Source organism: Eschrichtius robustus, chromosome 12 (assembly GCF_028021215.1).
Source record: "Eschrichtius robustus isolate mEscRob2 chromosome 12, mEscRob2.pri, whole genome shotgun sequence".
NCBI lineage: Eukaryota > Metazoa > Chordata > Mammalia > Artiodactyla > Eschrichtiidae > Eschrichtius > Eschrichtius robustus.
Window position 1 is genome coordinate 70574723 of NC_090835.1, and position 15950 is coordinate 70590672.

Consider the following 15950-nt stretch of genomic DNA (forward strand, 5'->3'; position numbering starts at 1 on the left):
TTCCCAGAATTGCACAACATTTGCCTCCTGAAAGGTGGCTGCACATTACAGCCTGGGGCTGGGAATTTCAGTGCCCTTAGGGAGCTTGCTTTGAGAGTCTTAGACAGCCTCTTGGTGTTGGACTATCTCCTGTCATCTGTGTTTGCTGTTAAATGTCGACTCTCATCTTACCGTTAACCAAAATAATGCTCACCAGGTACTGCAGTCCAGTGTGGGCAGGGTGCTGAGTTTGGTACTTTGTAATCATTCGGGTACTGGTGACTTCCTCAGCTGAATCAGAGGAAACCTCAGTTGCATACAGAAACAAGCAAATACAGTTCCGGAGGCAGAGGCACAGAGAGAGAGAATGAAGGAGAAAGAGGAGGGCATGAGATAGAGGAAAGAGACCTCCAATCAGTTTAATCAGAGTCTCCACTCTTGGCCCCTATCCCTCTGCTCAGTTCTAAAAGACTTTGAGCTCTCTGTCACTAAAGGCATACAAGCCAAAGCCAGGTTAACACTTGGCAAAGAGGTGAGGTGGGGAAGATTCAGGTATCAGAAGCCACCAGAGGGTTAGATCAGATGCCCTTAATGGATCCCATTCAATCTCTAGACTAGTAAATGCAGAATGATTCCTGTGATACAGCCATTTCTCTTACTGGTCCCGCTCACTGATTCTTTCTTAGCGCCAATGTCTTCTCCCTTCCTGGATCCTGTCAGCCCACAAGCCTCCTCCTGTTCTGAGCAGGTTCTAGGCTGTAGTAGGCTCAGAGAAAGACAGAGACAGACAGAGAGACAGGGAGAGGTGAGCTGGGGTAAATGATGCCTGGCCCTGGCTGAGAGTGGCGGGCAGGTCCTACTGTTGCTAATGGCTCTCTCTCACGGGTCTGGGGATCTGGCAGGCACCAACATCTCTGTCCTATGGGCCAGTGAGTTAATGAGGCAGGTAGGCAGGGTGTGATTCCTGGGGGAGACAGTAGAGTGGATAGAGCCCTTATTCTTTGGGGGATCCAGTATAGAAATGGCCTCTCTGCCTGCCCCTCCCATCTCAGCTCTGATCCCACCTCAGGCAGCTAGCTCAAGTTCCTTGGAGGTGGGGTGCTAGAAGGGACTGCACACCTGCCCAGAAGCCTCTCCTGGCTTTCTCTGGCTGGATCCAGCTTCTGTGCAGAGTACAGCTACAGAGGGGGCGCTAGACTTTCCTGGTGTCAAAGAGCTCCAAGTCACCAAGCAGGGCCCGGGAACTTCAGAGAAACACAAGGAAGGTGAGGAGAGCAGCAGGAGGGACTCAAGGTAGACTTCAGAGTGAACTTCCAGGCAAAAGGTGAGTTCTCAGGGCATGTCAGCCAAGGGTCATAACTTAGCTTGAGGCTGATTAAGAAATGGAGGGTGGGACTAGGTTGATGGGTCTCAGGGTGTGGAGTGAGAAGGGGAGAGCAGGGGGATAAGATGGAGCCTGGGCAGGGGTGTCAGAGAAGAGAGCTTTTTGGAACTGAGGGTGGGCAGGATCAGAACAATAACCATCATTTACCAAGCACCTACTATGTGCCAGGCGCTGTTCTGAGCACTTAGCTTGTATTACCTCGTTTAATCCTCACATCAACCCTTTGAGATGGGGCCTGTTATTATCCCCATTTTACAGATAAGGAAAGTTAGGCATAGAAGATTGAGTAGATTGCCCACAGTTACATAGCTAAGCAAGTGGTTGAGCAAAGCTTTAACCCTAGGCTCCAGTGCCCCATAAGCTTAACCCTGAAGTTATAGAGCTTCTTATAGGAAGGTATGGATGCTTAGATAGAGCAGGGACAAGGTCCTTTGAGCCTTCTCTTTTCCCTTCTCCCATTCCCTCCCCTCCTCTACAGTCATATTTCATATTATTAGCAGGCAAGCTTGGGCCATGTAGAAGAAATAAAAAAGCAATGACAAATGCCTAGAGAGTGGCTCAGGAACAGTGTCCTTCCCCTGCAGCCCCTGGAACCAAAGTCTGAGATCTGGGGCATTGGCGGCAGAATTTATAGAGACCCCCACCCTCCGGTCTCTTCTCAGCTGTTTTCAGGCAAGTTGCTGCTGTTGGGTCCCGGAGACCAAACAAGTCCTCCAAGCAGGGTTCTGCAGGAGGGACCTAGGGGACCCCCAGCCCTGGCTCTGAGCCAACTACCAGAGAGGCTTTCCAGCCTCCACCCCCTGGTGTAGGAGAAAAGGGGATGGCGACATCAGCCCCTGAGCCAACTCTGGGATGCCTTGACCCCATCTCCCAGCCTGAGTTCTCTCATTTGGGGGCTCCCCATGTCCTCAACATGTGGGATGGAGTGGGGGTGAGGAGGAAGATCTGACAGCTGGGGTGCAGCATATCCCCCCGCCCCCCACCGCCAGGTAACCCACATAGCATGACCGCAGAGGGCAGTGGTTCCCAGGCTGGTCTTTCAAAACTGCCAAAGCCCAAACCAATCAAATCCGGTCTTTGGGGGTGTGACCCATGTATTACTATTTTTGAAACTCCTCAACTGATCCCAATGTGTAGACATGCTTGGGAACCACTGGTTAGGGCTTTATACCTTCTCAAAGCACTTGCACATTCATTTTCCCACTCGAACTTCAAATTAAAACTTGCTCATTTTTGTAAAGCAATTATACTTCAATAAAGATATTAAAAAAAACTTGCTCATTTCACAGGCAGGACAAGGTTTTGTTAAAAAAAAATATATATATATATATACACAATAAATAAATATATATACTAAATATATATACTATAATAAATATATATGCTAAATATATAAATAATGTTTATCAGATTCAATTTGTACTCCCTGCAGAAATTTAAGAAATACAGAAATTAAAAAGAAGAAAATGAAAATTACCTGAATCTCATCCTTTAGTGACAGTTACTGTTGACACCTGTTTTATTTCCTTTATTTCCTCGTTTCCTGACAGTTGAGGAAACTGAGGTAGAGAAACGTGAGGTAACTTTCCCGAGATCATGGAGCTCCCAAGGAGCAGAGTCAGGATTTGAACCCAGGGAATTGATGGAGCCCATCCCATCAGGTTGTTGTGAGGTCTAAAGGGGCTGGTGCACGCCAAGGGCACCCACTGTGTGCAGGGGTCTGTGAAAGGAGGGGGCTCAACAGGGAAAGAAGGAGGCAGCCCTTGGGCAGGTTTCTATACTGTCCTTGTGTGTCCAGAGCAGGAGAATGGAGGCCAACGCCACATCAACCACCGGGCTCACAGCTACACCTGAGCGACGGCTCCGACTCGTCTTTGCCGGGGTCTGTGGCCTCGTCCTGCTGGTGGGGCTTCTGGCCAATGGGCCGATGCTGCTGGTGGTGGGCTGGGGTCCGGGCGCCCCCCACCACTCCTCACCTTGACCAACAGCCTCATGGCGAGCATCACGCTGTCTGACCTGCTCTTCCTGGCCTGGGTGGTGCCCGTGGTCCTTCTGAGCTTCCTGCGGCAGGACTGGTGGCTGGGCCCCACCATCTGCACCATCAGCCAGGCTGCCAACAACGCCACCATGTTCTGCACCTTCTATGGCATGGTGGCCATGGCTCTTCTGTGCCACGTGGCAGTGGCCTGGCCTGACGTGGCCCTCCCGTCTGGCCTGGGTGCCCACCTGCTGCTCTGTGGGTCCTGGGCCTCACTGCATCGCTACCCAACTGGCTGTTCCAGCGAGTGGTCGTGGAGGAGGAGGCCCAGGCCTGCTTCTTGCTTCTGAACCCTGCTCAGACCTCCTGCTACTTCACCCTGCTGGGAGCCCTGGCCTTCCTGCCTTGCATGATGAGGCTGGGCTGCTCTTTCAGCCACCTGGGCTGGCTCCTGTGGAGACATACCCGTAGCCCCAGGGGGTAGAACATCTGGGAGCACCGGGAGAACACAGGGCTCATCCTTGTAGTGCTGGTGGTCTTCATGCTGATGTGGGGGCCCTGCTCTGTGCTAGGCTATGTGGCAGCTGTGGGTGACCTGCCTGCCATGCCGGTGGCTTTTGTGGCATCCAGCTTCTGCACCATCCTGGCCTACTCCAACTGTGCTGTCAGTCCCATCCTCTGCTTCTACCTCTCTCGCCCCTTCCCGGCAAGGCTCAGGGACCTCTTCTGCAGGCCAATGGCAGCCAGGCATCCCAGGGATGTGGGAGGGGCTGGTGTGGCGATAGAGAGCATCCAGCCTGGACATGACAGGGCCCCAGGAAGCCTATGGGGTCTGGCGGGGGTCTGAGAGGTTAGGCTGATGGGAGAGCTGAGATTCAAGAGAGATGGGAAGACCCCTATGACATTAGATCCCATCCCCTCCATTTTACCAGTTGGGAGACTAAGATCCAGAGAGGGCAGGTAGCCCAGCAAAGGTGACACAGCAATTAAATGGCAACTAGGTCGCTGCTCCCATTCCACCTTGGGGCTCAGATGGATAACTATAGGCTCCATTACTTTCTAGTAGTATGACTTGAACAAGTCCCTTAACCTCTCTATGCCTCAGTTTTCTCATCTGGAAAATAGGATCATGATAGTACCTTCTTGATGGTGTTGTTATGAAGATAAACTTTAACACATATAAAGTGCTTAGAAGAATGCTTGGTACTTAGTAAGTACATATGAGTGTTGGTCATTACTATTATTATTATAATCTTATTTTTATTAATTCAGGGGCATTTGACGTGAGAGTGGTAAAGGGACTTCTAAAGGCAGAGAAGTGGGTAGGGGAATGATCTGGGGGCTGATCATTCCTGGGGTCCTCAATCCTGGGGTAAGGCCTGGGGATTGAATGGGCTGCCTGGGTAGGGGCTCATAGCCCAGGCGGACCCTTCAGTTGCATCTCTCTTCTCTGCCTGTCCTCCCCCAGCTCTGTCACACACACACCTCTCAGCCCGATAAAGGAATATCATGAAGTAAAGTCAAAATGGAGCCATGAGTCTGGGCCTGTGAATTTCTGAACGCCCTCTTTTCTTCTCTGTGGTTTCTCTTCCTGATGTGGCAGGGGCAGGGGCCCCTTTTGAGGCCCCTTCCTTCTCTCCAGAGCCAACTGGAGGTCTTCACCTCTCCTACCCCATCCCCTCTGAGAAGTTCCCCAACTCCATGACCTCCTGTGGCCTCCTGGGAAAAAGCCTCAGGCTTTTGTGTTGGCCTGGGAACCAGGGAGATTGTCTCTACTGAAATTCCCAAGACAACATGTTGTGCTTGGTGATAGTGTTACAGCTAAACACACACACACACACACACACACACACACACACACACACACCCCGACCCCATGGTCAAAAAGCTTAGAAAACATTGGGATGAACCAAGTCAAAATAGTCTCTTTGCCACAGGACTAATCAAAGCCTCGAATACCCTGAAGGCCATGGGGACTCTCTGAGAGGGGCTCGGAGTGGGCAGTTTCCCAAAACCCATGCCAGGGAACCAGTGTTCCTTGGAACACACCTTGGGAAAGAACCCCGCTACCGTGTTGAGCACAGTAAAGACACTCTCGGTGCACCGGTGGCAGCGGCTCTGAGCCTCAACTGCCCTGCCAGGCGGCCTTCTCCTCCCGATGCTTTCCCACGGGATCCCAAGGTGAGGGAAAAACGGGCCGCTGGTTATGGGAACTTTCTTCTTCTCGAGCTGTGACTCCAGCCGGTACCCACTCAAAGTGGATCGGAACGCAAGTCAGAGGGGCATCTAATTATAAGGACCGCAGTGAATCAGCTCTAATTTACCATAAAATCGTCTAAGAAGCAAGCAAGTCCCAAACTTTGGTATAATTAGTAGCAATTTCTTGTGATGTGCTGGTTGGGAATGGCTGCCTGGAGGGCTAATCTGAGAGCAAACTCACCCAGAGGAGGGAGAAATCCCCTTTCCCTGTGATCCTGGTCCCTCACAGCCACAGGGACTTACATGTGAAGAGGGACAAGGAGGAAAGTGGTGTTTACTGTGCACCTAGGGCAGCAGGCCCTGTGAATGTCACACGCTTCATGCGTGCACATCTACACGTCACTCTGACCACACAACAATCCTGCAAGGGAGGAGTGACAGTCCCATCACACAGAGGAGCAGTAAGTCATCCTGGGCACATGACCTGTGAGGCATTTAGGCTGCCCCAAGAGCCCCGCTTTGGTGGCCACAGATCCTGGTCCCTCTCATTGGTTTGGCGTCGATACCCCAGGGTGGTAGGATTTCCTTGCTTATTGCTCCAGAGCAGGGGTTAGGCCCATGAGGGTGCAACTGTGTGTCAGGCAGTGTCTCCAACCTGAGCAGGGCCTGGCACTAATGCTCACTAAATACTTGTTGAGAGATGAGTGATCAAATGCAGTAAAGTCACCCATGGAATAATCTGATCATGTTACTCACCTCTCTCACCTCCTCAGTGGCTCCCTGATTCACTCAGAGTGATGCTGAAGGCCCTACTGTGGCCTACAAGGCCCTGAACATTCCAGATTCTTTACCCTCAACCCCATCTCCTGCATTCTCCCCTCCTTAATGCAGCTTCAACCACACTGGCCTCCTTAATGTTCTTCAAACACACCTCAGGGCCTTTGCACTTGCTGCTCCGTCTCCTTGGAGCCCTCTTGCCTCAGATATCAGCATGCCTCCCTCTCTTTGCCTCAGGGCTCATCTAACTGTCATCTCCTCAGAAAGGCCCTCCTTCCCTGACCAACCTCATTTAAAATATCACCCTGTCATTCTCTGTCCTCTTATTCTCTTATTTTTCTTTGTGACTCTTATCACCACCAGAAATTATATTATTTACCTATTATGTGCTTACTGTGTTTCCCCTGTCCTATTTGTGTGTCTGTTGTAAGTTCCATGTGGAGACAGGGCCTACGTTTTGTTCATTGCTGCATCCTCAGCGCCTAGCATAGACCCTGGCACGTAGTAGTTGCTCAGTACATTTTTTTGAACAAAAGAATGGAAGAAAGAGAGAGGAGAACCTGGACTCTGTCACACAGCAACATCTGTGCTATTTTTCACAGGAGAAAGGAAAACAAGGAATTTTAGTAAAAGAACCAAATTTACTTCAGTTTAAGGCAAATTCCACACAGAGACTGTCTTAGAGACAGGCACGGACCAGACAGCATAGAAACACCACCATCATGCATGACAGGAAGGGAAGCAGTGTCTGGCAACGGACGGGGTGGGGCCTGGTCTCCACCCAGGAACGGGAGGTTCAGTGGGCTGAGGAGCCCCATGCGGCAGGAGGGACTGGCATGCATGACCATGTGGGTAAAGGCTGGGCAGCTGGGTGGGCCCAGGGGTGAGATCATCTTTCTCACCTTTCCCACAGCAGGGGCAAGGGCTCAGGCTCAGATGCCAGAGCCCAAGGCTGAAGGACTAGGGTGGATTTGGGGTGATGAGATGGAACAGGGTGACCCTAAAAGCCAAGACGGTCTTAAGGGGTTGCACTGGTGAGGAGTGGGATGGGGGAAGCTGGGTGTGGGATGAATGTGGACTCTCAGGGTATCAGAGCTGAAGGTAAACCCACGGCCATCTGGTCAACCCTCTTGCCTTACAGATGTGGAAACTAAGACCCAGAAGGTAGAAAGGCCTTGCTCAGGTTCCCACAGCCAGCAAGGGCTGGAGGCAGGACTTGAACCCAGGACTCCCATCCCCTATCCCCATAGGATAGAAGGGCAGTGTGGGAGTGCTGGAGCTGGGCTGCTTCTTGCCCAGGCCTCCAGGTGGGCAGCAGAGGATGGTGCCCCAAGGACACTGGGCAGTCTCTGGGGAGAAAAGGGGATTCCTGGAGCTAGGAGCCAACTGCGGAGGTACCTACGGGCCCAGACCAGGGAGAGGCCTGTGCATCTGTGTGTCTAGAACCAGCGTCATACTGGGCTTGAGAGGCACCAGAAGCAACTCTGTGCCTGAAAAGCCTCCATTCCTTGCCCACCATGTGGCCTCCATCCACTATCACAGCATCCCCTTCATGGGTCTGTAGGACTCCCACTGCATGCAAGGGTCCCAGGGAGGGGTCACATGTTCAGGCACTCCTGCAAACCCAGCAGCCTCACAGGGTTCACTGGAAATGGGACAGGATAGATACCAGGTGGGGGTCAGGGGCCAGGTATAGGAGTAGACACCACAGGAGGAGGGGAGGGAGAAGGGGGCCTGGAGGTGGGAGGCTTAGCCCAGGCTTTAGGGTGATATAGGAGCAGATGGGATTACCCAGGTAATAGCTCAGGTGGGCTGAGCGGGACCCCAGTCATCCTGATTAACATCTTCCTGGCTGGTCCAGAACCAGGTGTCAATGAAAGGAGAGAAGAGCAGGGGCGCAGATCCCCACCTCCACCACCTGTACCCCCAAACTCCAGGGGCTTGGGCAGTATGGGAAGGAGTCCCCAGAAGCCCTACCCGCTGTGGGCCTCCCAGGCACACGTGTTCCAAAGGCTGGGCAGGATGGTCTGTAGCTGGGTCTGGGCACCCTGCCTCCCTTTCTACTGGCCTAAGCCCCAGCCATCTGAGCAGACCAGGCTCAGATGTGCGTGTGCAGGGGGGAAGCAGGGGGCGTGCGGGCGGGGGACTGAGGAGGCGAGCGCGCTGGGGCCACGGGCGGGGAGCGAGGTCGGATGCCCTGCGCCTTCATGTAGGACACCAGCTGGTCGGGAATCTCAGCCAGCACATCGCGGGCCAGGCGCGCCATGCTGAGCACGTGGTTGCCCGTGCGGTCCACATAGTCCCTGAAGGGCACAAACTGTCCAGTGCGGGAGGCAGGGTCAGGCGAGGTCTCCCTCTGGACACCACTCCCCCAAATCTCCAGGTCTGGGATCCTGTACCACTCCTCCCCAGCCTCTGCCCACTTCAATCAAGCCCTCCCCGTCATGGTGAATTCTCTGAGGGACTGTATCAGAGTCCCTGTTCTGTCATTCACTCAACAAATAACTTACTGCACACCTATTCATGCCAGGATACAATACACCGCTGAACAAGATCCCTTCACCTCTGAAGTCTTGGCACCAAGCACAGGCATTTAGCAGGCACTCAGGAAATGTTGAAGGAATCCCCTGGCTTCTGGAAAATGGGCCCTGCGGGTCTCCTCCCACCTCTCCTGCAGGGCGCTCTCTGTCTCTGCTTCTGCTCTCCCCTTTCTGGGCCAACACCTACAGTCAGGCCCCTCTGGCTTCATCCCAGGAGATGTCTGGCCCCCTTCCCAGTGCCTCAGCCTCACTCCTGCCTCCAGGCCTTTGCATACACAGGTCCCACCTCCCAGACTGCCCTTGCTCCAGTCTTTGGTCTCTACACCTGGAATGACCCCTCCCCCCTTAATTTTTTTAATGGGGGAGGGGGTGGTATGGAGAATGTCAGTTTTTTTATTCTGAATCTCCTAAGCACTAGGGACTCAGTGTGTAAGAGATTCACAGAGGGATGTGCTTACTGAGGTGCATTCTGAGGCTTGATTGGACAGGGATTCCCTGAGGACAAAGACCTGTCTGCTCGTTACATTTGCCATCCTACATGGAGACGTTGATATTGATTCAATCAACCAAGCAACACTCATTCTTGGAAAGGGCTGCAGCAACACTAAAGACACCTCCCCCACCCTTCATGGGGTTTGCCATCTCACTTAGGAAGGCAGCCCAGAAGAAAATAACAGAAGGTGCAAGTAATTAGGCCTCTGTGTTCTACAGGAGACCCTGGAGGCCTGGGGCTTAGGGAGGGCATGGCAGAGCATTCCAGTCAGGGCAACACAATGTTAGGGGTGAGTCTCAGCCATGGTAGAGGTGGGTCCAGCCCTAAGACTGACTCCTGTTTCCTTCTGTGAGGCCAAGCCATTCTAGGGCTCCCAGTGCCTCCTTCCATGGCCCCTTTCCAGAGAAGCCCCTAGAAGGGGGAGTTAGGTCAGCCTGCCTAGAGGGGCTCTTGCATTTTCCATGGGGCGGGCAGGGTCTGGGCTTCACCTGGACAATGTCCCGCTCGGCCAGCTTTCCCCGGGAGGAGATCCGCACGTCATCACCATCCAGCTCCACCATGGCTGTGGGGGGGGGGGGGGGGAGGGGCAAAGGCATGGGGTGGGGGGACTAATTGGTGGGCACCTGGGCCTGGCAGGACAGAGACCGCCAGCCCAGACCCCCACGTTAGAGATGAGAAAACTGAGGCCAGGAGACAGGAGGAGCCCAACCACGTGAGTCTCTGACTTCCAGCCCATGGTGCCACTCCCCAACCCTCCACAGGCTCCCAGGGTGGAGGAGGGAGGAGTGACTTGGGGCCTCTTCCCCACAGCCTTGGTGTGTGGGTGTGCGGTACACACCTTGACACACCCCTCCCTGTGCAAACAAACGCACACTCACACCCTGCCTGCTCATCCAGATAGTTGCACACACCCTGGTGTGAGCTCTCACTCTTTTGGGAGGGGACATTCCCAAGGGCCTGAAGCCTCTGGGGGAACATCTAGGTGGGTGGGGACTCACCATCGAACTCTGCCTGGCCCACGCCGATGATGATGATGGACATGGGGAGTTTGGCAGCCTGGGAGACAACATGGGAGGTGGGCGGGGTGGTACCCAGCCGAGGGGCCAGTTAAAAGAAATGGGAGATCACAGGTAAGGACAGGAAGGGGTGGGTCAAAAGAAGAAAGGCAGGAGGACAGGGAGGAAATGGAGGAGAGAAGGATGGAGACACACAGAGAAACACAGAAAAGGGGGAGGAGGAGGGAGAGAGGATAGCCAAGGATACAGGGACACCAGAGAGGAAGAGGGGGTGGAGAGGGCAGGAGGCAGAGGGGGAAATGGGTCATAGGTTTGCTTCTGCAAGACACCCTCTTCTGTCCCCTCTTCTGCCTCTGGACCTCCGTCATGTGGGACAGCTTTTACGTGGGCCCAGAGGGAGGGCCAGCTGTGGCTGGGGCCCCTATATAGGGAGCCATGTTCCTGGGCCTCCCCCTCTTTGGACCTCCCTCCTCTTCTACCTGGCCAAGCCAGGCTGGGGTTTGGGGCAGCAGCCCTAGAGATGGGTTAATGAGGGCACCATAGGAGTCTGGAGGGAGTGGACCATCCAGTGTGATGAAGAGGTAGGTAGAGAGCTTGCCAACCAGATCCTTCATCAGCCGGAATCCCCTCCATCCCCCAAACCCTACTGCTGGCCCTCTAGGCTCTACAGCAAGAAGCCAGGAGTGGTCCCAAAGAGGGCAGGGAGAGGAGGAGCCATGCCCCAAGGGTTTCCCTAAAGGAGGGGGGGAGGTGCACCCCCAGGTTTCCCCATGCTCCATCCCCATCCCTGCTCACATTGACGATAGCCTCCTTGGTCTGTGCCATGTCCGAAATGACCCCATCCGTGATGATGAGCAGCACCGAGTACTGGGAGCCGTCCTGCACCTCGGCCGCATTCCTGGGGCAGGGTGGGGGCAGAGGTTGTCTGGTGGGACTCTGGGCATGTCGTCCCCCCAACACAAGGACCCTTAACACTGGTGGGGACAGCTCTTCGGTGGGAGGGGGTCTCTTTAGGGTCAGGCCTCCCTGAAAAGCAAACCAGTGGGAAGGGACACTCCCTCCCACCTTCCTGGGAGGACAGTGGTAGAAGGAAGCAGCTTGCGAGCTGTGGGGATGGTCCAGTGACCGCCACACTCACCTGGCCACATGGGTGACCACGGGGGCGAAGTTGGTGGGGCCGTAGAGCTGCACCGTGCGCAGGCTGTGGTGGTAGGCCTCCAGGATGCCATCGATGCCACAGCACGAGGGGTTCTCCTGGTTGCCATTCTGAGGGCACAGAGGGCAAGGAGGCTGAGCCCAGGAAGGAAGGAGGGATGGGAAGGAGGGCAGCTGGGTGGTCTGTGGCGGCAGAGCCAGGGTTGGGGAGGCCAACAGGCCTGGGCTCTCCTAGACTCTTCTCTGGTGGGGCTTCGGGGGTTCGGGGCAGGGGAGGGAGCCCTCGGGGCCCACCGTGAAGGGCAGCACATGCTCCAGGTGAGCAGGGTCCAGACCTGCTCCTTGCCCTACTCCCTGTACCTGCTCAGACAGCATCCCCCCGACCCCCAGAGCCCTGGCTGCTTAGGGAACCTCGGGCAAACCCACCACCCCCTAAAATGACTGCAGAGTCTGAGCTGCTCTGGAAGGGCCAGCGGCTGCTCCATCCTCCTGCGTCCTGTGCCCAGCACAGTGCCTGGCACCCTACGGGCATGGGAGGGACATTTGCTGTGAGTGATCCAGCAACCAACTGAGTGTCCCCAGCTCATGGGAGGGAGGGAAAGGAGGTGGCCTGAGGAGCCATCTCCACAGGGCCCCCATTTCAGACCAACCCAGGGAACTCCTGGAACTACCCGCAGTTGTCCATACCCAACCCACACCCTTTTAGCCTCATTTCTGGGGCCTTGGGGAATAGTTCAGCCACATCCCCACTCCACCTCCACCTGGGTCTTGTTAGGAAAAGGAGGGCAGAGCCCACTGTGGATGGCTTCAGACATGGAGGGGAGGTGCTAGTGACTGAGGTGGGGAGTGGGTTTCTGGAAGCTCTGATACAAGCTCCCCTACATCCAGCAGGCAGCCTACCTCTGCAAAGACTGCACCTCAAGTCCCTAGGCAGGCAGGATGGGAATGCCCCCCACCCCAGGCCTGTCACCACACCCCCAGTCTGGTCAGCCCTCAGCCCTTTCTCCCAGGACCTCCTACCAGCGGGAACTCATGGGATACCCTGCCGTCAGGGGGTAGTTTGGCCCCAAAGCCAAGGGCGGGGAACATCTTGTCGCTGTCGTAGTGCTGGATGATCTCCCCGACGGCGGTCAGTGCGAGCGCGTAGGCGTTCAGCTGGTAGGGGCTCATGTAGTGCAGGGACGTGGACTGCGAGGGGTTCCCTGCAAGACAGGGCATGGGGACATTTGCCGGCCCGGACACTCCAAGCCACCAGGCTCAGAATGCAGAAGGGGTTGTCCAAGGGAACCCCTTTCTTTCTCTCTTACCGCACATTCAATCCTTTAGCAAATCATGGCTGCTAAACCCTCAGAACACATCCAGAATCCCACCTACTTCTCCCCTCCTCCATGATACCATCCTCTTGCTCATAGGACTGCAGCAGCCCGATCTCCGTCTTTCCACCCTTGTGTCCATACTCAGCACACCAGCCAGAGCGAGTCTATGTCAAAACTCAGGCAGCTAATCATACCTCTTCTCTGCTCAAAATGCCCCAGTGCTCCCGTTTCACCAGGAATTAAATCTGAAGTCCTTACAAGGGCCCACAAAACCCCACTTGATCTGGCCTGAGGTTACCTCTCTCCTCATTTCCTACCATCCTGTCACTCACTCAGCTCTGGCCTCTCACCATTCCCACCTCAGGGCCTCGGCAAAGGCTGTTCCCTCTGCTCTGGGACGCTTTTCCACAGATGTGCACATGGCTTGCTCCTTCACCTCTTGAGGTCTGCTGTGGTCTTCCCCGAGCAGCCTATTGAAAGTTACAGCCTCCTCCATACTCTCTATCCCTCTTCCTGACTTGCTTTTCTCCACAGCCTTTGTCACCACTAATATTGTCCATATTTTAGTTACTCGTTTATTAATAAGAGGCAGTACAGCACAAACTGCCAAGTATTAATCCGTTCTACTTCCTACTAGCTGTGTGATCCTGCATAAGTTTCTTAACCACTCAGCCTCAGTCTGCTCATCTGTAGAATGGGGGTAATAACAGTCCACACCTCACAGAACTGTTGTGAGGATTAAACAGACGTTATTATAACTCTCCTCACTGTTATGAATACTAAGGCCCCTCCCAGCTCTGACATCCCACCACTCTGTGATGGGAGGGCCCTCAGCCATGAGGGGGGTTTCTGACACACCTGTGGAGTACGAGACCTGGGCATCTTCTGACTGGCACAAAAATGAGCATTGAGCACTGCTAATGGGGGTCCAGAATCCAAGGAAGGTTGTGATGTCTCTAACAGTGTAAAGTTTGGCATTGATTGCTCCCGGCCACTTGGTCACAGCCTGACACTGGAGAAGGTCAGAGGAGGAAGGAAGCCCAAGCAAGGGTGAGGACCAGAGCTCCTGGGCGTTCCTGCCTCCTTGAGGACCACAAGGCTCAGTCTTGCCTCTGGCTCTCCCCTCCAGCTTGTGGGGTGGACTGCACAGGGGCTGTGCAATCTGATCCTGTGAGGAAATACCTCCGCTCCAGGGCTCTCCATGGGCCCAGAGAAGCTGTCCTATTCCCCTAGGGAGAGTGGGTATCCTCAAGGGCAAGGCTGCGGCTCAGGGTATGTAGGCCCAGAGGCCGGATTTGTTAGTGACCATGATCCAATCTGGGGGTACCTTCGCCACCTTCGTTGCATCTTTGGCTCTCTAGGCCTAAGTTCCTCCTCTTCGTGAGGATGAGGCCAGAGAGTATGGGAGATCTGCTCCCAGCTAGGGTCAACTACCACAGCCCTGAAAAGCCCTCCCCTTTCCAGGCCCCCAGCCCCCATCCAGCTCCTCTGCCCATGCCCCCACTCACCATTGGAGGCTGTGAAATCGATGGCCACCGTGAAGTTGATCTGGGTCCTAGAAAAGGAAGAAGAGCAGGGGAGTAACCTGGACAAAGGCAGGCCTGTACTGGACAGGGAGTGAGAAACCTGGCTTCCACCCCAGCCCCACTGCTTGTCAGGTATGTAGCCTTGGTGAATTCACTCATCTCCAGTTCTGGAAAACCGGGATAGTATCATCAGCTACACCCTCCCCCAAAGGACTGTTGTGAGCATCAAAAGAGTTAGGCAGTGTGACAGCTCTCTGAAGATGATTATGTTCTGCTGGGCACATGGCTGCGATTTCTTATTTCCTCTCCAAACCCTGCCCCTGGGTCCACCTGAGGCCAGTGAAGTAGGGTTTCCCTGTGTTCCTGGTGCAAATTTGGAGTCAGATTCAGGGTTAAAACTTATTTGGCAAAAAAGAAAGACAAACAGGCATTGTGCATCTCCTGAGGGAAGAACAAATGAAGTCGTCTTGCCAAAAAATTGAACTGGAATCTAACTGAGCTTCCGGAACTATCTACCAGTTGTTTACAGGAAACACAGGGGATAGAGGAATATGTTAAATGATACCATGGGGGATGCAGCCAGTAAAAGCCAGTCTGTGGGTCTGTGGGAAATTCTGTAGGAGCGCTCCTGGAAGAGCACCCACGGACCAGCAGAATCAGGATCACCTGGGAATCTGTGAGGAGTCTCAGGCCCCCCTGGACCTACTGAATCAGAATCCCTTGGTGCGGTGCAGGAATCTGTTTTAGTAAATCCTTCAGATGCTTGGGGGAATCACTAGATGAAAAGATAATTAGGAATTCCCTGGCAGTCCAGTGATTAGGACTGGGCGCTTTTACTGCTGTGGCAACTAATCCCATGTGCCACAACTACTGAGCCTGTGCTCTAGAGCCCGTGAGCCACAACTACTGAGCCCACGTGCCACAACTACTGAAGCCCACGCGCCTAGAGCCGTGCTCTGCAGCAAAGGGAAGCCACCACAATGAGAAGCCTGCGCACTGCAACAAAGAGTAGCCCCGCTCGCCGCAACTAGAGAAAGCCCGCGTGCAGCAATGGAGACCCAATGCAGCCAAAAATAAATAAATAAATTTATTTAAAAAAAAAAAAAAAAAAAAAAGATGAGGCAGGGCTCACCTCACCTGCATTTAGCAGATGGTCCCTATCAGAAACCACAGCCCTCTTTCCACTTCATCACAGCTGAGCTGCTGCTCAGGGACCCTTCAATCTCCAGGAAAGGTGAAGGACATGGTTAGCAGGAGACCCCACCCAGGGTCTGCTGGCCAGAGACAGTCCTCCCCACGCTCTTTCCCCCTCGTCTGCTGCCTGGGGGCAGAGCATTCAGTAGACTCCAAGCTCTGAGGGAGAAGGAGCCACAAGGCGGCAAGAGGTGGGTCTGGCCTGCAGGACTACAGCCGAGGGACATTGTTGGCCTGGCTCTTCCAAATAAAGGGTGAGGGGAGAGTCAGGCTTTTTTTTTTTTTTTAATAGTAACCTTTTATTTATTTATTTATTTATTTTTTATATTTATTTTTGGCTGTGTTGGGTCTTCGTTTCTGTGCGAGGGCTTTCTCTAGTTGTGGCAAGCGGGG

The 15950-nt window shown here is 54.1% G+C and overlaps 2 protein-coding genes across 4 annotated transcripts in view; one reads left to right on the forward strand and one right to left on the reverse strand.

The window, feature by feature from the left end:
• Nucleotides 1-3170: 3170 nt before the first annotated feature.
• LOC137774056 (pyroglutamylated RF-amide peptide receptor-like) lies at nucleotides 3171-5046 on the forward strand. The gene is given in 5 exon segments (XM_068559185.1): nucleotides 3171-3327; nucleotides 3330-3602; nucleotides 3605-3808; nucleotides 3914-4047; nucleotides 4984-5046. Coding segments are annotated over 5 exon segments (831 nt in total).
• A 3369-nt stretch (nucleotides 5047-8415) lies between these two features.
• CPNE5 (copine 5) overlaps nucleotides 8416-15950 on the reverse strand; it is an 88508-nt gene continuing 80973 nt past the window's right edge. For all 3 annotated transcript variants that reach the window (XM_068558012.1, XM_068558011.1, XM_068558009.1), the window contains 7 exons: nucleotides 14346-14392; nucleotides 12542-12723; nucleotides 11505-11632; nucleotides 11162-11264; nucleotides 10349-10406; nucleotides 9839-9912; nucleotides 8416-8634 (listed from right to left, as the gene is read on the reverse strand). In XM_068558012.1, the coding sequence (XP_068414113.1) occupies nucleotides 8416-8634; nucleotides 9839-9912; nucleotides 10349-10406; nucleotides 11162-11264; nucleotides 11505-11632; nucleotides 12542-12723; nucleotides 14346-14392 (811 nt within the window). The remainder of the gene's footprint in view (nucleotides 8635-9838; nucleotides 9913-10348; nucleotides 10407-11161; nucleotides 11265-11504; nucleotides 11633-12541; nucleotides 12724-14345; nucleotides 14393-15950) is intronic.